The sequence below is a fragment of the Pyrgilauda ruficollis genome, unplaced genomic scaffold, assembly GCF_017590135.1.
Source record: "Pyrgilauda ruficollis isolate IOZ18807 unplaced genomic scaffold, ASM1759013v1 scaffold239, whole genome shotgun sequence".
Taxonomy (NCBI): Eukaryota; Metazoa; Chordata; class Aves; order Passeriformes; family Passeridae; genus Pyrgilauda; species Pyrgilauda ruficollis.
This window is the reverse complement of record NW_024523537.1, coordinates 7,791-31,504: the sequence shown is the minus strand read 5'-3', so window position 1 is coordinate 31,504 and position 23,714 is coordinate 7,791. Positions and strand designations below refer to the sequence as shown.

General features: G+C 43.2%; 1 protein-coding gene across 1 annotated transcript; it reads left to right on the top strand.

Annotated features, from left to right (window-relative positions):
* Positions 1 to 122: 122 nt before the first annotated feature.
* Positions 123 to 23,287, top strand: KNL1 (kinetochore scaffold 1). The gene is given in 29 exon segments (XM_041469649.1): positions 123 to 186; positions 189 to 300; positions 1,571 to 1,581; positions 1,907 to 1,982; positions 2,843 to 2,882; positions 3,119 to 3,178; positions 3,373 to 3,434; positions 3,843 to 3,898; positions 4,230 to 4,269; positions 4,766 to 4,803; positions 5,131 to 5,183; positions 9,870 to 10,350; positions 10,666 to 14,453; positions 14,795 to 14,939; positions 15,043 to 15,110; positions 15,234 to 15,332; positions 15,975 to 16,090; positions 16,318 to 16,408; positions 16,896 to 17,012; positions 17,826 to 17,910; positions 18,315 to 18,383; positions 18,751 to 18,790; positions 18,900 to 19,001; positions 19,460 to 19,560; positions 19,834 to 19,902; positions 20,034 to 20,143; positions 20,672 to 20,790; positions 21,967 to 22,089; positions 22,196 to 23,287. Coding segments are annotated over 29 exon segments (6,441 nt in total). The 3' UTR covers positions 22,302 to 23,287.
* The last annotated feature ends 427 nt before the right edge of the window (positions 23,288 to 23,714 follow it).

Sequence of the window (23,714 nt, the reverse complement as noted above, 5' to 3'; positions counted from 1 at the left end):
CCGCAACCGAGCACCCAGCGGAGCCGGTGCAGCACCGCGCCACCCCCATCACGGCGGGTGAGGGCGTGCGGGCCGCGCGAGACACCGAAATGGCAGCAGCGGGGCGACCCGTGGAGGCCGCCATGTTGTACGGCACAGGGGGGCGCCATGTTGCACAGAGCCGTCCTGTACGGCGCCAACGTGTCGTCACGGCGCGGGGCGGGCGGTTGGATTTGAACGGGGCGGCGGCGGCCGGGGAGCGGGAACCGGGGCCGGGGAGCCGGAAACCGGGATTGGGGAGCGGGGGGCCCCGAGCCGGAGGTAAGAGCGGCCGAGGGGCCCCCTCGGAGAAGAGGCGGCGCGGGAGCGGCGGCGGCCGCTGCCGGGGGCCGGGGCGGGCGCTGCGGGGAAGGAGCGCGGGAGAAGGCGCGGGGAGAAGGTCGGCGCTGCGCCGGGAGCGGCTGGATGGAAGGAGGGCTGAGGCGGCGACACCTGCGGTGGGCGCGGAGCGTGTGGGCAGCCCCCCGGTAAGGGCGGTGCGGATCGGATCGATCCGAGGTAATTAATGTCCGGGGACCGCGCTAATGCGGCGTAATTAATGGCAGAGGTGATTAATGCGGCGTTTGTGGTCGATAAGTGATTGGCGCCTGGGCTGTGAGGGCGGTAAAGCGACGGCGCGGGGACAAAAAGAGACGGAAAAAGAGATTAAATCGGCTTATCCTAAGGGGGAAAAGGCCGGGGAGGGGCGGCAGGGATGGACTGAAGAGTCGTGGAGCGATTCCCGTGTTCGCAGAGTCACACGAGGGAATAAAAAGGGGGGGGGTCTTCATCAGCACAGCGACTCCGCTCGCCCTCAAGGATTGTAGGGGACTTCCAAGCAGGATTAGAGAAGAGCAGTTAAGGAAGGTGGTTGGGAAGTGAATTTCAGATTCGTATCCCCAATAGCAGAGTGATCAGGGCTTTTGTAGCTCCAGGCTTATCTCCCACAGCCATCTTCCCTGTCCTTCCTTTCTCGGTGTGTTCAGCCTGACCGAGGGTGGGTTTAGGTGGGATATTGGGAAGAAATCGTTGCCTGCGTTGGGAAAATTAATTCATGAGGCTTATGTCTAAAAAGGAGACAGAGGAGTCCCGTAGCTTTATTCATGAATAAAGGGAGAGGCCATGGGCCATTTTCCGTGGGGTCTCTCAAATTGCTGGGGGGTGCAGCCTCCTTTTTATCCTGATTTACCCTTCCCCACCGGCTGAGGTACTTGAGAGATGCAGACTTCCTGAATTGCCTGATACAGACCCTCTTCTAATGTGCATCTCCTGTCCTCTCCTTTTCTTTGTATATTTGTTCTTTTTCCCCAAGTCCAGGATTTAGCAGCGCCTTGGATAAGCAACAGTTTGTGTCAATAAGTGACGTTCTTCTGTTGCTGAAGTCATCTACCAGTCTCTGGCTTAGCCAGACTCATAGTTTGTAAAAACACATTCTTCTTACTCCTTTCAGGAGGGTTTTAAGAGAATTGAGCCATGCTTTTCTGGTTGTATCCTGGGAAGGAGCAAGAAGAAACAAGCACAAGCTGAAATACCAGAAATTCAGTTTAGAGAGAGAGGGAAAATGTCTTGTATGTGTCAGAGCAAACGTTGTCTTGGATGAGGTTTGATCTTGTTGATCTCCCAGCATTTACCAGAATCTTAAATTTAAATAAAAGGTCAGAAAACCAGTAATACTTAAATTGCTAGCACAGCTGTTTTCTAACGTGGTATACAATGGGAAATATATGTCTAATGTCAATGTAACAGGAGAACATGGCTTGAGAGGCCTGTTGTACTTCAGAGCATTTCTGTGACGAGAGAAGGATGGAGAGGAAAAAACAGCATCAAAAGCTAATAGCCAGCTGTGGGTTTATGCAGTTTTCCTGGTGAGGCTCATTAATGGATTTAGATTTTGTGCTGTATTTTATAGGAAAAGCATATCCTTCAGCAATGGACAAGATTTACACAGATCCTAACGTGGAAATGTGAGTTGAAACCCTCTAAGAATTTTACTGTGGTATAAATATTGCCCTTTAGAGGCAAAACCTTTTGTAATGCACTTCATTCCATTTCATTCAACATCCCTTGAATGCAATGTGTGATGAAGACCAGGGAGTTTCTTTGGTGTTTGGTGAGGGGATTTCATAGTGGTGGATTGTCAGGAGATGAACTGGCTATGGGATTGCGGGGGGGGCAATCTGCTGAGTTTTCCAAAGCTTATCCTGGGAACCAGTGCTGAAATGATCAATCTGTTCCAAGCATGTTGTTTATTTAATTTCACACTTGTAAAAATAACAGAGAAATCAATTCATTAACCTCAAAACCGTGGTAGGACCATTCAGGAAACATACCTTGGTGCAATTTTCTGCCTTCATACTGATGCCTGGAAATAGAACTAAACTTTTCCAGGCTATATAATGATAATATAGAAGCAAAACTTTACTTGGAAGCCTTCAGGTACGTAATGTGGTGAAAAACAGTGCCCCAGATTAGATCCTTACAATTGATGGGATTGGGCAATTGGAATATCTGGCCAATTGTTGTCCAATGAGAGGAGCATTGGTTAGGTAATCTCCCTGCTGGCTTCTGCCCTTCCACCCTACCCTTATTATGGCAGTGATTACGTGGTGCAAAATAAAAATGTCCTTGGAGAAGTAACAGGCAAGACAAAAAAAAATTTTAAGAATCTGTCAATAAGGGCCTGTTCCCTGTGGGAAAGAAAGGTGGGGAAGTACTGGAAGTTACACTGAGGCATTTGACAGTCTCCAGAAGTCCAAATACATGAAGAATACATAAAAGATGAAAACTTCAGGCATCAGTACCTGTTTCCCTTTTTGCCCTGCAGGGATAACACAGAGCACATCAGAAGGAAGCGACTGTCCTCCGTGAGTAACCTTCAATAAAATCCCCAAAATAAAACTGTGTGAGGGGGGAAAGGAGCCAAGGGAAGCTGACAGAGGAACTTGCTTGCTCTTGGGAGTTGAAGGAAAGCATTCCTGAGAGGATTGACTGGGGCACTGCTGGCTCTTAGAAACTCTCTTCAGCTGAAAAACCAGCTCTTGGAGCTGCAGCTGGGCTCTCAGCTGCATTTCCTTTCAGAATTTTCTGTGTTTTCTTTCAGATTTTAAAGGCTCCACGGAATCCTCTGGATGATCTGGGAAATGGGAATGAAATGACAGAGGTATGTCTACCAAGCCCTTTCCTACCGATCCCCCTCAGTGTTTTGTTGATTCAGCTGTGTCACTGTGATAACACGGGTGGTTTTGGTGCACCATTTTTGATAATAATATTCAGACACCACTTTTGTCTGGTTTTGTGTTTCTTGGAGAGCTGTGCCTGTCATGGGTAGCAACCTGTTGTGTTTTTTGTTGGCAGGACATCCACACGGAGAGACGCAGGAGGAGCTCGCGCAGGGTCAGCTTCGCCAGCACCATCAAGTGAGGCAGCTGCACACCTGCATCCCTTCCTCAGCCAAAAAAATGCAGGGAGTAACCCTTCCCCCTGAAAGTGTCCTCACTGAGTAATCACAAGTGACTGCAAGCAGCAGGAAGATTTTTATGTTGAGTCGGGTTGAACCCTGAGAGCCATTATTCATTTTCCTGTCTGAAAAAAAGCCCAGCTCAGTGAAAATTCATACAGTTTGGAATTTTTGTTTTCCATTCATGCATCTTAAATGTCATAAAGGCATCTTCTTCCTGAAAATTACAGCTGGATTCAGTACACTGCTGGCTTCTAATATCTCATTTCAGAACATGTATAAAATATATAAATTAGCGCTGAATTTTTTTTTAATTTGCTTTTAGAGATGGTTTTGTGTTCTTAAAAACTGGTGGTTTTGTTCTTAGCTGCAGAGTCTTCCAGCGAGATCTTAAGAACAGCACATCAGAGACAGAAAATACAGGTAAAGCTCCTTTTTCTTTTCTTGACAGGTTTCTCAGACTATTAGCAACAAGATTTTAGCTTGGATTTAAGAAATCAGAACTTTTCCATCTGGGGAAGGAGCAACATGGTCAGCCCTTTATCCTGGCCTGGGTGAAAACTCCTTGGGCACAGAGTTCTTGCCTTGAGAAGACACATCGAGAGTGAGAACTTCAGAACATTGTTTTCTGTGCACTTCACTCTTGTCTCATATTGAGTCAGAATTGTGTGGGCTGGGCAAAACCTTTAAGATAATCAAGTACAACTGTGATCATGCTTTTCACATTATAATATTGTAATTTTCTTATTTTTAGGGTGTTCAGCAAATGAGAAGGATGATACATTGACTAATCAGTAAGTATCATGTCTGATAGATATTTGTTATTATTCAGTGTTTATTACCAAACTTTTTCCTCAGAAAAAAGATAGTGTTAGTCTGGCCTCAGAGCTCTTGTAGATAAAGCACAGTGGTGGGATCTGTAAAATTAAAATCACTTGGTGGTAAAATAACAGATTAGAGACTTTGTATGTGAGAAGGGGAATTCCATAAAACCATAGATTCTATGAAAAATAAAGAATTCATCTTTCTTGCCATTTAAAAATTAGAATACCACTGTATGTTGAAGAGTGGTTTGTGATGTAATAGATAATTTCATGTGAAAAATAAGCTTGTGACTCAAATTAGAATATATTGAAGACAGATGAGCAGTGTCTGGTATCTGCTGCTCAGACCCACACGAGCTCTGCCACGGAATTCTGTGCAGCACAATTCTCTGCCTCTTCAGTTTACAGGTCAAGGCTTCTCTTTGCAACCCTTTAACAAACTGTTTCTCAAACCCACCTTTTGTAGGAATGAAGACCCTGAGGCTGTTCCGTGTGAGATCACTGGTGAGTTTGGAAACAGATTTAATAACTAAATTGCTCTGTTTCTTTAAAGCTATTGATTATGTGTGAGAAATTTTCACGTGCCTAGAGCAATCTCCCTGCCTTGGGAGAGCCCTCTCTGGATGGGCTTTGTCCCTTGGAGTTGTTTACAAGGATCCTGTTATGGAAGTCTGGGTGGCCCTTTGAGGTGCTGAAGGGAGTAATGAAACTGTTTTTCAGAATATATTGGGTTTAGTTGTGTTTATTGACTCAGAGCATTGAGCTTCAGCTCAGTGGATAAAATAATAAGCAAACAGCACAAAAACTGGAGTATTCCCTTTCTTTCCACAGGGATGAACACTTTGCTTCATGCTCCCATCCAGGCCTTGGGGCAGCAAACTGAGGTATGTGAAGGCTTTAATTTTTTGGTGCTGAAAATACCAGTGTCCAAAATGCATCACAAGAATTTGTGTAGTAAAGATTAAAAATGTTAACTGCCTTTGTATTCACATACAATTCTCTTGAAACTGAGTATTCTATATTTTGAAGTGTCCTAATCTGATAGTCATTAGCCCTTTGTATTCACATACAATTCTCTTGAAACTGAGTATTCTATATTTTGAAGTGTGTCCTAATCTGACAGTCATTAGACTGCAACATAAATAACTTGCTTCTGAAATTCCTTTACAACTTCTCAGTAATGAACTAGTTCCTGCATTCTTGTCTGCTTTGCAAGCCTTCATGAGCCTCACTTACTTTTTTTACTAATGTAAGTTTTTAAGGCAAGTATAATAATCACAATTATTCATATGATCACAATTATATTTTACAAAAGTAAGGCCAACTAACCAGTCAGAGAAAATACGAATTCTTTAAATATTTTATTTATCTAGTTCCTTTCTAATTCTGCCCTTAATTCTCTCCTAGATGCAGCAACCAGTTCTTATCTTATTTGATCATCTGATTTAGCAGTCACATTTGGAATGTGCACACAACAAGAATTGTTGTTTAAATTTAAATAACCACATATTCCATGTTTGTGTAGCAGTAATAGCTCTAAAGCTAATCTGTTTGGTAAGGTCTCATGTTATGGAAGTTACATTCTGTAATTTGCCAAAAACTTGCACTAACTTTAAGACTATATTTTCCTTCTAAGAAATTAAGAATATAGTTTCTAGTATTATTATAAATAAGTAATTATTTATAATTTTCATCTAGATGTAATGAATAATTCCCTAGAAAATCATATCCTATCCTAAAACAACAGGATTTGCATATCTGCATAAAAACTCCACGGTGTGAGTCAGTCTTGTCTGTGCTGTGTTTAATGTGTGGTTGCTTGTGTTACCCACATGTGATGAGCTCAGGGCTCAGTTCCTTCCACTCTGAGTGCAGTGTGGGTCACCAGGGGGCTTGATATGGTCCCTTCCACTTCTCCTGGCTTGGTCCAAAACTCCAGGTTCTGATGAGCACTGGATCTTCTGGTTTGAAAGGATGTACAGGCGAGTCTGGTCCCACTGATTTCTTGGTAACAATGCAGCTTTTAAAACTTACAAGAGTTAATTTTAACACTATTATATTAATTTCAGTAAAATTTTGTGGCTTCCCTTGCTTTGTTGGTGTGGCATGGGAAAGTTTCTGGCCATCTAGAGAAAGTACCAAAATACTAAAATGTACCAGCCCCTCATTCTGCCTGGGCAGTTCTACAGATTCAGTTTGGCAATAATTACCTGGTGATTTGGCAATAATTACCTGTTTTACTAGCCTTGGAGGTGGCCTTCCTTCCTTGAAATTATTGTGCAAAACAAATTACTTATTTTTCAGTAACTGATCTTAATTTCTGTCATCTTTGTACTTACTATATTCCTTTATGCATTAGCTACTATATTTCCTATTTCCTGATGTGTTTCTTGGTGGTCTTAGTTCTGTTATCTTATACATTCATTTGGAGGTACAATTACTCATCTGCATGAATTTACTGATCACTTGCTGGAATTTTCTGTAGCTTCCAGTGGTGGAGCTAACAGCCTGTCCTGATTTGGTTTTTGTTCCCAGACATTCACCTTTTTGCTAGGTGTTCGTGCAAGGATACCTTTTTCAGTAACTTCTCCTGCTGTTCTGTCAGCTGATTGATTCCCTGCATTAACTGGGGAGTCTCCAACCTGATGGGCTTTACAAGGACATCCTGCTGGCAATATCCAATGTTTGTTATTTTTGTTCCAAACCAGCTGTGCCCATGGGGGGCACATACCAGCATTTGTGCTTCTCTGTAGCTACCACTGCTCTCAGCTATCCAGGTCACCTTCCCTTGCACTGTCCAGTTGTTTGGGCAGGCTGCTTCCATGACCCCAAATGCCAGCCAATGCCCCCAGTGCCAGGCGCATCCTTTCATGCACAATAACTCAAATGGTTTGGTTCAAGAGTGAGGCTCCCAGTGCAGGGGTTGGCATTAAGGTTCTTTGAGGGCTTTTCAGGTGCTTTGGCTCTCAGGAGTCCAAGTATTTTTGGTGGAGGACCGTGCAAGGGTTTTGCCAGGACCCCATAATTGCAATCCATAACTGACACCATCCAGCCATGCATAAGAAGGCTCGTAGTCCTTGGCTCTGGAGGCTGGCAAATGGCTTCTTCCCAAGCTTTTTTTTTTTTTTTTTTTTTTTTCCCTGCAAGATCTCAAAACTAAAATATATTGCTGCTTCTTTGCTTATTTGTGCCATTTTCTTTGACACCGTGTATCCAGATTGTTCTAAGAAATGTAGCAGCAGACTTACAGTAGTATTGAGTCACTTTCAGTCCCGATTGCTGGCAGAATACTTTCCAATTTTATGTGCTGTCAAGAGTATGTACAGATTAGCTACCACTGGATGAATGTCAGGAACTTTTCATTAATGGCCCTTAACTCTTGTACTAATCTCTAACTGATAATGTTGATGTGTTATATTCCGATTCAAATCCTTTCAGTATTATAAACATTTTTTATAAGTCTCTCTAACTTCTCTTTGCCTCAGTCTTAATAGGACATTGCTTTTGCTTTACCAGTCTGGCTTCAGGTTTGAGAGTAATCCTCACCAATTTGGCCACCTTTGATCATCCAGGCATCTCAGTTGCCCATACCAACAGGGTTACAGCATTCTCTGCCTCCTCTGGGATGTCATCCAACTCTTCTGATTCCTGTAACATAAAAATCTTTGCCTTGATGGCTTTGGATTCTGGTGTTTCAATTTGCATTTCCCCATCCTAGAAAGTTATTTGAACATCCAATTTTCCCAATGAATCCCTCCCCAGCAAGGGGATTGAGCATTCAGGAGTATACAGGTTGGTGTTTCCCCCACTGTTTTATTAATTTAAATAGTAATCATTGTAAAGAAGGTCTGTTCTCTTTCCTCCCTGTTGCACCCACAACGCTTCAAGGTTCTGGCCTAAGTTTTCCTCTGCACATATTCAGTACTGAATAAGTTGTTTCTGTATCAATTAACAAATTTACCTTTTCATTCCCAGCAATAATGTAACCAGGGCTCAGCTGAGGATGATTCCCCTGGTTCCTTTAGGGGGATTTTTCATTTTCACTTAAGGTCTTGGGCTTGATGGCTTGAAGAGCCTGGTTTAGGTTCTTTCTTTGATTTGCCTGGCTTGGGGACACTCCCTTTTCCAGTGTCCCCTTTTTTTACAAATTACCAAATACCTTTCAGCTATCAACTATCACACACAAAGTGCCAAATACATTTCAGACACTGGCTATCACAATGCAAATTGCCAGGTATACTTCAGCCACTAATTACTGCAAATTACTAAAGTATACTTTATACAATTAACAATTCTTTCTGACTGAGGGGGGTCCTGAGTCCTAATTATGGTTTCAAGCACTTCAGCAGCTCAGTCTGGATTTTCCCTTTAAACTCCTGCCACCTTTCTTCCTGACATTAAATCCACTGTTAGAAACAAGATTACTAGACCATAATTCAGAACCACCTGCTGGAGGGAAGCCATCAGAACTTCCCTGGCATCTCTCCCAACATCTCATTGCTGCCTTCAAGTGTGTCCCACAATCAGACCAAAATCCTCCTATTCCCTAAAATGTTCTTTCTGTTCTAGTCCACTTTTCCAAGACTCACGTATGTGTCTAACTGTATTCCCTGGTGATTCATGTTTCACCCCCTTTATTCTTTGCCACAGAGCAACCATCAGCTCCAAATCATCCTCCTCCTCTTCTTGCCTGCACTTTAAGCACCTCTGTCCTGTGCTGCACACAAAACATCACCTCTTTCAACCCTTTCTTTTCCTTTCCAAGTGTACAAGGGATTTCATCCCACTTATTTTCCGTTCTACGAAACAACATAAATTGCAATATATATTGTTCTGCAAGGTTCTATCCTTAGGCCACATCTCTTGATCTTCCAGTGTATAAAGTGGCCACCACTGGTTACAAACTTCTATAAGTTCTCCTCCCTACACAATGGGCATTGAGCAGTTCCATAGGCCAGTAGTTTTTGGAGAACAAGCAAGCATTGTGATAATTCACCAGGTGTAGACAATTTATCATCTAGTAACAAATATATTCATTATGCTTGATAAAATATAATATATTTCATGACAATTTCCCCCCACAGCTAGAAAACTGTAAATGCTTTCTGTTAGAGAAACTAAAATCTCCCTTGTCAGTGGTGAAAAAGTCTTCTGAAACATCCAGCATGGTGCTGCTGCTTTGGAGCAGGTGGATGATAAACTGGTGGAAATAAAAGGTGGAAATAATGTTATAGAGAAATAGAAAATACTGATCCATAAGCCTCAGTAATTGGTCTGTGCTTGCTACGATGTGGCTAGATGTGAAATATGAGACACATTGTTTCATTAAAAGATATTTAAATATTATGTATTTGCATAATTTAGTCCTTGCCCTTTCCTCAAATATGTTACTGCTTATCAGGGAGGCCTCAAATTAACAGGTTAGTTTTTTTAAAAAAAGACTTTTAGAGCTAAAACCTTAGGACTTTACATTAATCAACATTAGCTGACTGCAGTTTTAAATAGAATAAACCATTGGTCATTTGTTTTAAGTGCCAGTCACTGAATTCTCCTTTTTTGTTGTTTTTCAGTGGCGTGACGTGGACCACGCCGCTCCAAGGACGGACAGGCAGGACACCACCCTCCTCTTCTCGGAGGAGAATGAGATGGAGATGACAGCCAGTCACACAGCCGTGATCTCACGGAACCTCAGCACCCACCAGCCCGACAGAACCAAGAAAATAGACTTCACCTCCTTCCTGGCTAAGTTAAACTCCAGCCAGGAGAAGGCAGAAACCAGCAAGGAACTGAGTTTGCTCTCTGACTCCACAAACCATCCGGGCCCGTCTTTGGAACAGAGGGAAGAAGCCACTGCTGTGAGAAAAATAGATTTCAATGAATTTCTGCAGAGACTGAAGTCAAACAATCCTGCTGAGAGACATGACAAGGACAATGTTTGCTGTGTGCCTTCCCAAGGCTCAGGAGACGTGACACAGCTGTCTGGGGAATTTGGCTATTCCCATGAGCCGCTGGACACCTGCAATGTGACAAGAGTGTTCCGAGGCCGAGAAGGTGGGATGGAGATGACAAAATGTGAGGCAGCTGATGTTAAAATTCCATTCCCTGGAGTCAATGAGATTCCAGCAGAGCAGTGGGAGTGTGGGGATGTTACCAAGGCGTTTGCAGACGAAGGCATGGATGTGACAACCAGTCACACTGCAAAAGTGTCCTTTGCCCTCTCTGCTGTTGGGAACCGAAGTCTGAACTTCCAAAAGGATTTCCCACCCAAAGAGTCAGATAATTCTGTGTTCAGGAGAGCATCTAATCCCAGCTTAAATGTTCAGCAGGATACCTGCAATGTGACAAGAGTGTTCCAAGAGCGAGAAGGTGGGATGGAGATGACAAAATGTGAGGCAGCTGATGTTAAAATTCCATTCCCTGGAGTCAATGAGATTCCAGCAGAGCAGTGGGAGTGTGGGGATGTTACCAAGGCGTTTGCAGACCAGGGCATGGATGTGACAACCAGTCACACTGCAAAAGTGTCCTTTGCCCTCTCCACTGTTGGGAACCAAAGTCTGAGCTTCCAAAAGGATTTCCCACCCAAAGAGTCAGATAATTCTGTGTTCAGGAGAGCATCTAATCCCAGCTTAAATGTTCAGCAGGACCCTCAGCTTTGTGCAAACAGAAAAACAGCAGGTGCTGCAGGCAGAGGAGCCCGCCCTGTGCTGCGAGCTGGGAAGCAGGAGGCCGGGACATTGTCTGCCATCCAGGGATCCGTTTCATCTGAGACCATCTTCCGAGGGGACAAAACCGTTGTGTTTTCCAAGTGTGATGACATGGAAATGACTGGGAATTACACAGACATCATCTATGAGGCCAGCAGCACAGAACAGAACAGTTCATGCCATAAAACCTGTGAAAAGCCAGTGAATACCAACCCTCTGCTGGCAGGGAGCAGATCCCTGGCAGGTGGCGACATCCCAAAGGGTCTGGCACCTGGAGGTAATCCTGCTGCTGGAACCTATAAAAACAGTGCTCTTGAGCTGCCTTCAGCCTCAGGTAGACACATGGAAAATGTGTCTCAAGCTTGTGGTCCTGCTGCAGCCAGCTCTGGATTTGGCTCACATTTTGTGGCTAGTGGTGCTCTGAAGAGCAGGTTTGATCCCTCTGCAAACCCCCAGCTTGTTTTTTCAGGTGAGAAGACTGTAATATTCGCAGGAGAAGACATGGACTTGGCCAAAAGCTGTGTTAAGGATGGTGGAGAGAATGTTGACCATGAGCATCCCACTGCAGTGTTCACCTCTGCCACGTGCAAACCTCATTTCCTGGGTAACAGATCCACACCTTCCAATGTAACTGAGCAGGAAGAAATGGAAATAACAAGATGCCACACTGTTTTCTTTGATGGGCAAAGCAGTGGGATAACAGCAGAGTCAAAACAAATGCCCTGTAAAATCATTCCAAGAAAGAACCAGAACAAAAATGTCTCTGAGGGTGACATATCTGCTTATTCTGTAGAGATGGACAAGGAAAATGTTGAAGTAAGGAGTATTGATAGGAGCACTAAAAGGAGCCAGGCTATGGGGAGGAATGATCAAGATCTTCAGATGATAATGGTTGGTAAGAAGCTTGGAAAAACCAGCTTCCAGACAAGTGGTCTGAGTTCCTGTGCCAAGAGCATGTGTCTGTTACAAGAGCAAAACAGAGGAGTCCCTGAGAATGTTGTCACTAACCCCAGTGCATCCCTGTCTTTGCAAAGCCAAAAAGTTGTATCACAGCCTCTGGAAAAAAACCCTCCAAGCCTCTCAGATTTCTGCACAAATGACACAACAGGCATGTTTTTAGGTGATCAAAGCATGGACATAACCAAAGCTCATCCTGCTGCCTTTGAGATTGCTCCCATTAACACAGAACAAGAATCCAATAATTATAATCAGAACACTGCATTATCCAAGCAGCTGCAAAACCAGCCCTTCCCATTTCCCAGCCATGGTGTGGATATCGTGAGTCAAACTGCAGCAATGGAATGTGGGGACTTGAAAATGAACACCAATAAGCAAATTGTTGCTGCTTTGGCTCCAAGTGGTTCATTTTCTTTCAGTAACAATCCTGCTCCCTCTGCAATGAGAGGAAATGAACAGTCTGGGACAGTAATAGGAATAAATGCAGATGGCCAAAAGTCAGAGAGGCAAGAGAAACCCCAGCCTGTGAGGGCAGCAAGCAAAGTATTGCCAACCCAAGGAGATTCTGACAAACATTTTTCCATGGGTAAAACAGGTTCTTCAAGAGAGGATTTAAAAACTCCTCTCTCAGCTCATGGGCTGCTCCAGAGGGGTGCAGAAGAACCAGTGTGGGCCAGGACATCTGAGGCACCCAAGGAAAGTTCCCAGTTGTCTTTCTTTGGAGAAAAGTCTGCTGTGTTTCCCCACGGTGAAGACATGGACACGATTGGCAGGTGTGTGGTGATGGTTCCAGATTACAGCATCCGCGTTGTTTTGTCACAAAACAAAGCAGCACCTGGGTGCTTTGGTCAAGGTGGAGATGAAACAATGTCCTTGGAAAAAGGGGCCACGACGACAGCGCCGGCAGAGCGGGGTGGGCAGGAGGCTGCCTGTGGCAGAACCATCACTTTTGCTCCTGCTGAGGATATGGAGATCACCACAACTCACTCAGCATGGCACAGACAGCCCGTCCCAGCCATCCCTGCTGACAAAACCATTGTGTTTGCCCACGACCAGGAGGACATGGACATCACTGCATCCCACACTGTTGCTGTCAGTAAGAACTTCTGTGGGTTTGAGGCCCAGCAGGCGCCCCACACAAACACCCAGCAGCCACCACAGCACATGCACAGTGGGCTGGTACCCTGCAGAGGTGAAATGGATTCCTCACAAAATGCCACAAAACCTGAGGATAAGCCCAGCATTCCCTCTTCTGCCTCGTCAGACTCAGCATTTCCTAGTAAGAAAGGAGCTGCCCAGGTCCCCAGTGGCACAACAGCACATTCCATTTATTCTGTCTCCCTTCAAGAAAGTACTGTGGATGCAGAGGCACCACAGGATCGTGGCCTTCCCACAGATAATTCTGTCCCTGTAAGCAAGGAGCAGGATCTCACACCACCAGAAAAACTGCAATCAAAGGGAGTAACTTCTGAGTTCCCAAGTAAGGGCCCTGTGGATCACAGGGAAGAAAGTGGCAGTTTGGGATCTTGTGTTGCCTTTCCCATGCAGGGATCAGATCCTTGGAAGGGTCATCCAGATGTCCTTGGTACTCAGAGAAACCAGCCAGTGGAAGAGGATTCATCTCAGCCTGGGGATTCAGATTTGGGCTTGGCTGGAGCAAACCTCATTCCAGCTGCTAACAAGGAATCCAAGAAAAATGAGGAGCTGTCAGCTGAAGGGGAGGCGCCTCCAAAAGATTTCCAAATAAACTCTGAACAAACCAGGCAACCTTTGGTCAGAGACAGTTCAGGGGATCAGATGCAAACCACTCTTCCACCAGCAGCTTCAGGTATTATAGGTGTTTGTTCAAAACTGATGGGTTTGACAAGGAAATCTGTTTCTGTTTCCAAAACTGCTTCTTCCGACCAGTTGTCCAGTTCCTCAGCTCAGCCAGAGGATACCCTGAGCTTGGGAAAAAACACTGTCAGTGAAGCAAATAACTTCTTTGAGCCCAAAAAGCAGGAGAACACAGGTCTGGAATCTGGAGCTGATCCCATAGGAATGGCAGCAAAGGATAAATATCCAGGAATAAATATTCCTCTGGGTATATTCCAGCCTAAATTACCAAGCAAGAGAAATCGTGTTTCCAGTGCACAGGACATAAATACAAAATCAGACAAAGTAGAAGCCCCAGTTCCAGCAAACACCAGTGAAACCCCAGGTAACAAGTCCAGCAGGCAGAACTTCAGTCCTTTTCAATTCATAGCAGAAGAATTTCTCCCTGTGTGCCTGGAGGAAATGGATTCCAATGAATCTGTCAGCTCCGAACTCATGGAAAACGTTTGGGATGATAAAAATAAAAAACAAATCCCCCACTCTGAAAAGGATCCATTTGAAGACACAAAACCTTGCAGCAGGAAAAGAGCTTTAGAACAAACTGAGGAGGATCCTCAAAGCCCGAAGGCAGCCAAGAGGGATCAACATGGGGATGCTGGGGCCTCGCAGGACTTGGAGGTGAGCTTGGTCCCTCGCTGTAAGGATACGGGAACACCACCAGGGCTTAAGTTTTGGGGGTGTAAGTGGGTCTGTTAGTAGGTTTTCTTGTTTTTCATAGCCACCAGTTTGCTGTCATTGTGATTCCTGTGTGATTCCCTGTGGTTTTCATTGTTTTGCCAAGTTGGAAGAATCAGGTTGGTGTGTGCAACAGTCCTGTACCAGGCAAAACAGGCAGAATGAGGGATTTGCCAATTTTAACCATCCCTTTAATCCTTTCAAGGAGCAGCTACAATAAACCACTGATCCAGTTAGGTTGTCTTATATAACTATATTAATTTTTTTTTATTTGTTGATATTAGGTGACTTTTGATGTTGTGCCTCAGGACCAAGCAGAAGTTGGTGAAGCTGGAGAACCTCCAAATCTCTCAGCTAAAAGCCCTGGGTGTCCTCAGGCCAGCACCAGCAGCTCCCTGGATTCTGTGAAGGCTGACATAGAGTCAACAAGTAAGAGACCATTTGTGATAAGAGTCCCAAACCTTGTGTTCTTTGCCCTGTAAGAATGTTATTAACCCACCAATACCTCCCCCTTTATGTTTTGTTTTCCCAGTCCAACGCAGCAGTCAGGTGGAATCCCAGCTTCTCACGGACAGCATTTGTGAAGAAAATTTATGGGAGGTATGGACAGGGGTGGAAGACAGCAATTTCCTGACCTAACAGGAAAAAAACTGTGTTTATACACAAGTGAGCATCCTGTCTTGAAAAATGGACTTACCTGTATGTTCTTCCTCACATGTACAGAAATTTCAGAGCGGTGCTATCACAGTTGGGGAGTTTTTTACTCTTCTTCAAGTCCATGTTGTGATTCAGAAGCCCCGGCACAGCCAGCTTCCAGCCAGTGTGAGTGGAACAATATAATTACCTTAAATAACACTCCTTTGTTTCTTTGGGTTTCAATTTTTAGCAGCTCAGACATCTTTAATCAAAAACCAGAATAGACTTCTATCTCCTCACCAAATACCATATATTTGGGATTACTGTTCTTGGATAAGTAGGGTAATTCTTGCTTTTTAAATTTGTTTTAAGGAAATAAATTTAAAAGAATTAGAAGCTCAGTCTGACCTTTTCAGTTTATCTTCTCACTGTGTCCATTAGCCACTTGTCAGTTATATATATATAGATATATACACACTATACAGGCAGCTTGGTGAAATACCTTCCTCATATTTATTTGAGGAATAAAGCTCCATAAGGCTTGGGGTCTTTAGTTCTGAATTAAGCATTGTTTTGCTGGGGAGCACTCTTTTATCTGTATAACACATACATATTTTCAAGTCTTCATCTAAAAGGGAGACCTCTTCCAGTAACATTTAATTTCATTTTTGGAGCTCTAATGATGAGGCACATATCCCAAAAGGAAGCCTGTGCTCTGGTGTGTGGAAACACAAGGCGTGAAAGCAGAATTGAAATAATTGGAAGTTACTATTTCTGAAAAATATGGATTTTTTTTTTCTTCCTATTTTTCCCTGTGTTTTCCCTCAGTGTGCAGTCAGTGCACCTCCCACTGCAGAAGATCTCATCTACAGCCAGTACATTCACCGGCCCAAGCTGAGGATTTACGAGGAGGATTGCCAGGACCTGTCTCAGAAAATAGAGGAGTGAGTGGTTCTCCAGTCACACAGTTTATCAGTAATTCCATTTTTTTAGCTCTGGGTACATGGAAATGGCCTGAAGAAAGTTAATACACTACATACAGGAAAAGTGAAAGTATAGCTACTCGTTTATTGCAGATTTAGAAATGAATTGTATAAATATCCCCATGCTGCTTTATATGGTCAGTGAAATTGCTGAAAGGCTTTCAACCTTTTTTCCCCCCGTATTTCAGGTTAAAACCACTTGTGACTGTCCTGGATCAGCCCCTGGTGAACGTGACCAGGAGTTTGTGGGAAGTTATGAGAACCTGCACTGATGAAGAGGTAATGCTGCATGGAGAGAATGTTTGTGTGTAATGAAGACGTGAGGATAATTGATTTATTCACATCACATAAGAACCAGAATGGTCACAAAATAACAGCAGGTGAAACAAGGCAAAATATTTTCTCACTGGAAAACTGCTGAGAACTTCCAGCATGTCAGGAGACTGCAAGGGAATGTGTCCTTTGAAATACATTGGAGGGGAAAGAAATGACCCACAGTTACTGCATAGAAAACCCAGAAAATTTATAGAAGTATCCCACAAGAACTGAGAAGGTGGATCAAGAGATTTTGTTTTCTGTGGTTCTAATGCCAAGAATAAAGATCTATTCCTTGAAAATAAAGAGTCTAAATTGTTTAGAGACACAGTATTTTTCATAATTCAACGTTAGTTTGGCAGGGGAATGTCACTGATGTTGGGTGCTGAGCTAGAGTCAGGAAGGATTATATTTCCATTCACTTTCTCTTCTGTATTTCCATTCATCACAGCTGAGTAAGTTTGGAGCAGAACTGAACAAGATGAAATCCTGTTTCACCAAGGAGGCTAAAATCTTGTCTCACAATGAGAAGGAGACATTGTACAGGAAACTGCTGCAGAGTGCTGAGGTAAGGAGCCACAGGGCTGCAGGCATTAACCTTTAAAAAATCACTTCTACCACATTTCTTGTCTTTAAATGTGTAGGAGCTTAATTGTAAGTGTGTACTGTCATAGAAATTTCTTTCTTATAAATACATTTCCCTTTCATTTATATGCAAATATAACACTGGGACAGTGACATTCTTGCACAGTTACACTGTAGGAACCTTCTGCCTAAGAGTTGTGGTGATTAGCAGAGTAAAAAATGGGAATATTAAAGGAAACACCACCAAAAATGACCTCTTTATACTGTAGCAAGACCAGTGTTAGTAAGTAGGTAAGTAGTAGTAGCAAATATTTAGGAAGAAATTCTTCCCTGTAAGGGTGCTGAGGCCCTGGCACAGGTTTGCCCAGAGAAGCTGTGCCTGTCCCTGGATCCCTGGCAGGGTCCAAGGCCAGCTTGGATGGGGCTTGGAGCAACCTGGGGTAGTGGAAGGTGTCCCTGCCCATGGCAGGGGCTTGGAATTGGATATCTTTAAAATCCTTTCCAACCCAAATCATTCAGGGGTTCTCTGATAAGTAACAAGGAAGTGCACAAGTAATGCATTGTGCCAGGGATCAAAGATATGTATATATCAAAGCTCTAGATTCTGTAAGCATTTAGCAATTTCTTATTATTAGCTTCTCCCCAACAGTTTGTCAGTTGCCTCTTCCCTCTAATGATGACAAATTTCACTAGCTGCTTTAGTTAATCAGCAAGCAAAGAGCCCCATGGTGATCCCAGAAGAAAATTCAGCTTTTAAAATAGTATCATTGACTCAAGTACAATTTGCCCATCTTAGGAGCAGTACAGAAAGCTGCAATCAAGAATGGAAATGGTGGATGAATGGATGGAGGCAGAGAGCTCCGTGGCTGCTCTGGAATCAGGTGTGTGTTTCCAAAGAGGTGGCCAATATGCTGCTTTCTCTTTTTTAGTGCAGAGCTGCTGTTTAAAAGGTCAGTTCATGATTCTGTGTTGGTGGTTGTTTGATACAAGCTGCAGTCAGAACTTGGCATTACTGTGTAATGATGCTCTGTAGTTTCAATTCTTTTTCTCCAATGCCTTGAGTAGAAATCCAGCTGCACAGCAGCATCTCTAAACAGTGCAATAAAATGAGTTTTGCTTGTTATTATCACTTTTGAGGTTTTTGGTAGATACTTTTCCATTTTTTAAATTTTGTTTTTTAGTTAAATTTGAAGTGCTGAGATTTCTAGAGCCCACAAACAAACAAAAGTAACTCTAAGTATTGAATCTGGAAGTTCTGCACAGACCTGACACTTCTTTCCCACAGACTCTTTTTGGGATGAAAAGGAAGCTGGCTGCAGTGCTGGAACAGCAGGAGGGCAGAACTTACAGGAAGGTAATGAAACCAGCTGAATGCACTTTTTGTCTGGTGTTTTAGAACCTGGGATGGGTGATACTCAACCCCCACTCCTGTGCATTGACTCTGAGAGGGATGCAGACACTGCTGCTGTCTTTCCTGCATTGCACATAGCTAATTACATAGGTGTTAAAGAGTGAAAAGGACTGATTTCTCCCTGGAAAAAGGGAATTTAGAACTTGCCACCCAAAGAGCATGTGCTGGTTGTCATATTCAGCACTTTATTGTCCAATAATTATAACCTTTCACTCCATAAGAACAGTGAGTGCACAGCAAATTAGGGCTGCCTGTGCTGATCTTTTCTCTCATTTTTGTCCTTTTCTATCCTTTTTTCTCTTTGCTTTAGAATTGCAAAGGATCACAGCCCAAGAAGAGGAACTTCTGAGGTAAGATGTCAAGGAGGACTTAAGAATCAGCTGCACGCTCAGATTTTAGAGGGCTGGTTTGTTTTTAAACCACTGTACCACATCCCATGAGATTGGCTTGTCCTTGCAGAGAGCTGTCAGAGATGGATGCTGAGGATGAGCGTGATTTGGCTGAGATGGAGAAGCTCAAGAACACTGAAAGGGACTGCCTGGAAATCCTGAAGAAATATGAGTAAGGAAAATACCTCCAGGTTTTATTTTCTAATAGCTGTTTCTGGAGGCTCATATTTGTGCAGGAATGTGTTTGGGTTTGGTTTTCCTTGATATTTGATGTGGGAAATCTTGGAATGCCCATCTCCTTGCAGCCTAAGGTAGGCAATATAGCCTTGGAAAACTTCCATTCCATTAGCAGCTTTGCAGTGATGCTCTGTGTTCAGGGTTTCTACATCCAACTCTCCTTCAATCACCAAACTGACACTTATGTAAAATTTATAGCAATATGTTTGCATTCCCAAGAGATTCTTACATTCTTTTGGAATTAAAGACTCTGTTTGGCTTTGGACATTTTCATTGCTGTATGATGTGGCAATAGCTGCAAGAGCATTTAATACTCTGATGCTTGTCCCTCAGAAGTTGTTTGGGTTGTTTGGTTGAAACTTGGGGTGATGGTGGGTTTTTTCCTCTTTTCAGCTTCACTGAGTGGGAGTTGATGGAATGGAGTGACCAGCAAGCTGTCTTTAATTTTCTTTACGATTCTGTGACACTCACAGTTGTGTTTGGACCCCCAATAGGTGAGTCACACAACAGGGTAGGTTTGTGTTTTATGAATTTGCAATGTTAGAGAATAGAAACCTAAAGTGTCCATATTTGTAAAGACCTGCTGAAAGGCAGTAGAAAATAGAGAATATACTTCAGTGTGTAAGCTGAGAGAAGTGGCTTTGAATATGTGTTTCCTATGAAAATTCAGACATGTAAGTAGTGCATGGCTGTTTCTGAAGGTGAGGAGCTGTAACTCCAGAACTAAGCATGGAAATAACTGGGGTTTTTTTAACTTCCTTTCTCAGATGATGAGTTTTTCGCTGCACGTCCTTCCAGAAGCATTGTTAGCCTGGACTTTGAATCTTTCCTGGATGGTGAGATTTTTGAATATTGTGAAAGTAGCAGCCCTGCCAATCTTTTGTTGGGAAGACTAAATGTGTGCTCAATCTTCTAATGCTTTATGAAATGGCTTTTCAAAGTTTTCTGGTTTTCTTTTGTGTTGCAGAGGAACAAGCTCCACCCTCCTCATGTTTAGTCCACAAACTCATCTTCCAGTTTATTGAAAGTCGGGGATGCTGGCAGAAAAAGTGTCCCAAACTGTGCTACTTGCCCCAGGTAACATTCCAGGGAAACCTAGAAGGCTCTGAAAAAAAATCCAATTATTGTTTTCTGCAACAGAAAAAACAGAGCTGAGCTGAGAACAAAAGCACCTCAATGAAAGCTTCAGGAATGCAAATCAAAATCTGCTTCAGAAATAATTCTGAGGTGTGAGGAGAAATATCTGTCTCTGAAGGCAGGAGTCCTAAAAGCTGAAGTTTATTAAAAAACCTTTTTTTTTTGCCTTAAAGAAAAATAAAAATTGAGCTGAAGGTCATTTTGCCTCCTAAAGAATGTAGGTTTAAATTGCCAAGCCAAACTTTTGTGATGCTGCGTGGCTGTTGGCAAAGCTGAAAGGAAAAATTTAAAGCAAAAAATGTAATTTGTTATACTTGTACAATTTAATTTTTCCATCCAAACTGCTGGGGTAGCAGTTAAACCATGTTTATTTTTTGTACTTTCTAGGATGAGTTATGTGTTCATATGAGTTCAAGCATCACGTAGTCATCCCCTGAGTGCTGATGTTGCTTTCTGATTGCCCCCCAGGCTCTCTTGGACATCTCCTTGGTGGTGAATCGCTGCAAAATCTTGGGAGATGAGTTGGAATTTCTGCAGAGGTGGGGTGCGAAATTCCAGCTCCTGGAGACAGACATCAAAGACACAGAGTGAGTAAATTCAGAAAATTGTGATAGGATTGTTGGGGTGTCCTGTGCAGGGCCAGGAGCCGGACTTTGATGATCCTTGTGTGGGTCCTTTCTGACTCAGGATATTCCCTGATGCAGTGAGATGGAGTTCACAGTAGCCTTAAGAGGGAGTTTCTAGATAATCAGAAGCAAAACACTGAAATAGTTTCAATTTGGTTTTCTTAAAAGTGACACTTTATGCTGCTGTTTTTAAGAATAATTTAATTTATTTTCATACAATTGCACTATAGTGTCCCAGTGCATGGAAATTAGGCTGTTCATGGATTCCTTGATTTTAGTACTATCAGACAGCCTCTCCTTCCTTGCTGTTTTCCTGCTTGACTTGCCTTTCTTAAATATTGAGGCCAAATTGTAGCAATGCAAAGGAAACAGAGCCAAGAGTTTACCTGTAGCTTAGGGCTTTGTTTCATTAATCTTATGTTTTCCTTAGCCGAGCAGAATCAGTCATGGAAGGAGGGATGCACTGAAACTGAAGTTTACTTTCTTTACTTTCCATTTCCTCTTGCTACTTCCCAATTTTGTGGCATGTCCCAGTGGTATCTTTAATTAAGATATGCATCAGTATATCCAGTCCTCTTGCTACTTCCCAATTTTGTGGCATGTCCCAGTGGTACAACACAAATACAGTTTCACCTCATCCTTCAATTATTGATGCATACCTTTAATTAAGAAGTGTCCAATTATGAGCTTGCTCTGCCCACCTTGGTGCTGTTCCAGAGGTTATTCTAATTTTTTAGTTCCCTTTGCAAGAGTGCTAAAAACCCCGTGGAACTGGAGGTAAATCAGTCCTATTTAAAGCATTAGAAAACCTTAACTGCCCGGGAATGTTTCATGTTAACTAGAAAACGTGTTTTTAGTCTCTATTCTCCCCTAATTTCTGGATGGTTCTGTGAATTATGTGTGCATTAACTCTTTCTGTGAGGGAAGTTGGGGGTTCGCATTCTGAAGTGCTGATAAAGTGTGAAGGGCATTTTTTATCTTATTGCTGAAGTTCCTGTGGGTCTGTGCTGGAGCTCTTTAGAAGTTACTGTGCCTGCTGCATCAGTGGCATCACTTATTTCTGCTGCTGGCACTAATTCCAAGGTGGAAGCTGCCCATTTGTCTGTTTTGCATGGATCTTTGTGTTCATTTCCACAGGGTGAAGCTTCTGTTCTCCTCTTCGGTGGCTTTTGCCAAGTTTGAGTTGACTCTGGCTCTCTCCCATGATTACCCATCCGCTGTTCTTCCCTTCAGGGTCCAAACCCACATTGGGAATATCGGGTGAGCTGGCAGAGCACCCCTGCATGTGACTCCATCCCGAAGTAGGGATGGGGGCTTGAACACTCAGGGTCCTCTCCAACACGTGTGATCATTTTATCTTCCCCAGGGAGAAGGAAGTTGCTGCTGTTCTCTCCAGAGTTCCAGTTGGTCACCACTATCTGCAGAGAGCAGTCAGCTCGATCCATCAGAATCTGCTCCAGGGTCCCAGATAATCCACTGGATCCACAGGCAGGACTGAAGCAGTCAAAATGGGGTAGCCTGTGAGTTCAGTCTTATGAGAATTCCAGCTGTGTCTCCATGAAATGGGAATGCTGTCACCCACTCAGCTCTAGTATTCCTGCCTATTTAGTTTCCTCGTGGCTTAGACCAAGTAGAATGCTTGGTGTAGACCACAAGTTTTACAAAGGCAGGGGTGTCTAAAGAGGAGAAGAAGGAAACTCCTAGCTGCCTTCTAAGTTCAAGGTGGTTTTTATCTTCTGCCAGTCACTGGTGGTCATTCCTGGCACAGTCAGTCATGACTGGGTAGTCATTCCAAGCATGGATATTCTTCTGCTATAGCCCATTAATTTTGTCATTTACAGAGCACTTGGAAAAAGCAATGATTAGTGTTTTCTAAATTATTACAACTGGAATTTTCTTTTGCAGTCATTATTTCACTACCACGTACAATTTAACAGATCCCACCACATCTGGTGTTTATCCATTGCCTGGCACCCCTCCCAGGCCAGACACTGTATCCCTGCACCTGATGAATTAACCAGTTAACCTGTAGCACTTCACCCCCGTCAACAAAGTCAGAAATATTTTTGGAACAGCCTCATATCCATCACTGTGATTCCCTGGCAGAAGTTAGTTCTGACATTGCCTTAGTCCAGCACCATCTCTGGGTGCTGGGGCACTGCCCCAGTTTGGAATGCCATGGAATTCTAGTGGGGAGACTGAACTCCTTAAACCTGGGAGTATCTGTGAGCTCCAGCTTGGTTTTGTGTATAATTTTGTGTATTATGTGTGTCTTGCTGTTGGAACTGATCTCACCCTGTGTTACTGAGCCAAAGCACCAGCCCTGGCTCAGCTCTCAGTTCTGCAGCTGCAAATCTTTGTACCCTGTAAAATATGTTGGATTTAAAAATGTTTTCCTGTATTTTAGTGTTTATATATTTTGTCTTTTTACAAAGTTTGTGTCTGTTTGAAAAGTGGAAGTTTAATAAAGATTGGATTTATCACTCTTCCTGTTTCAAATGGGGATCATGGGCTGCTCTATTTAAACTGGTGATTGAAAATTCAGTACTAAATTAAATTTAAAATATTGAAATAATTATTGTGAAGGCTTGTGAAGGCTTTTCACAATATCATGTTTTTTCCTTGCCCTTTTCAAAATCCTGGCTTTTCACAAGAATTTATTGTATTTTAATTAGGAAGATAGCACCCAAATCATTCTCAACTTAGGTACTATACCTGGAATTTGGAATTTCCCCAGACCATTCTCTGTGCTTCAGTAACTAGCAGAGTGCTGTGGCAGTTCTCCAGGAGCATTATCCACCTCTCTTTTTTTCCTTTTTTGGCTGCTTTTCTTTTCTCTCCGTGGATTTGCACACTGAACCATCAATAACTCAATAAAGCCTCAA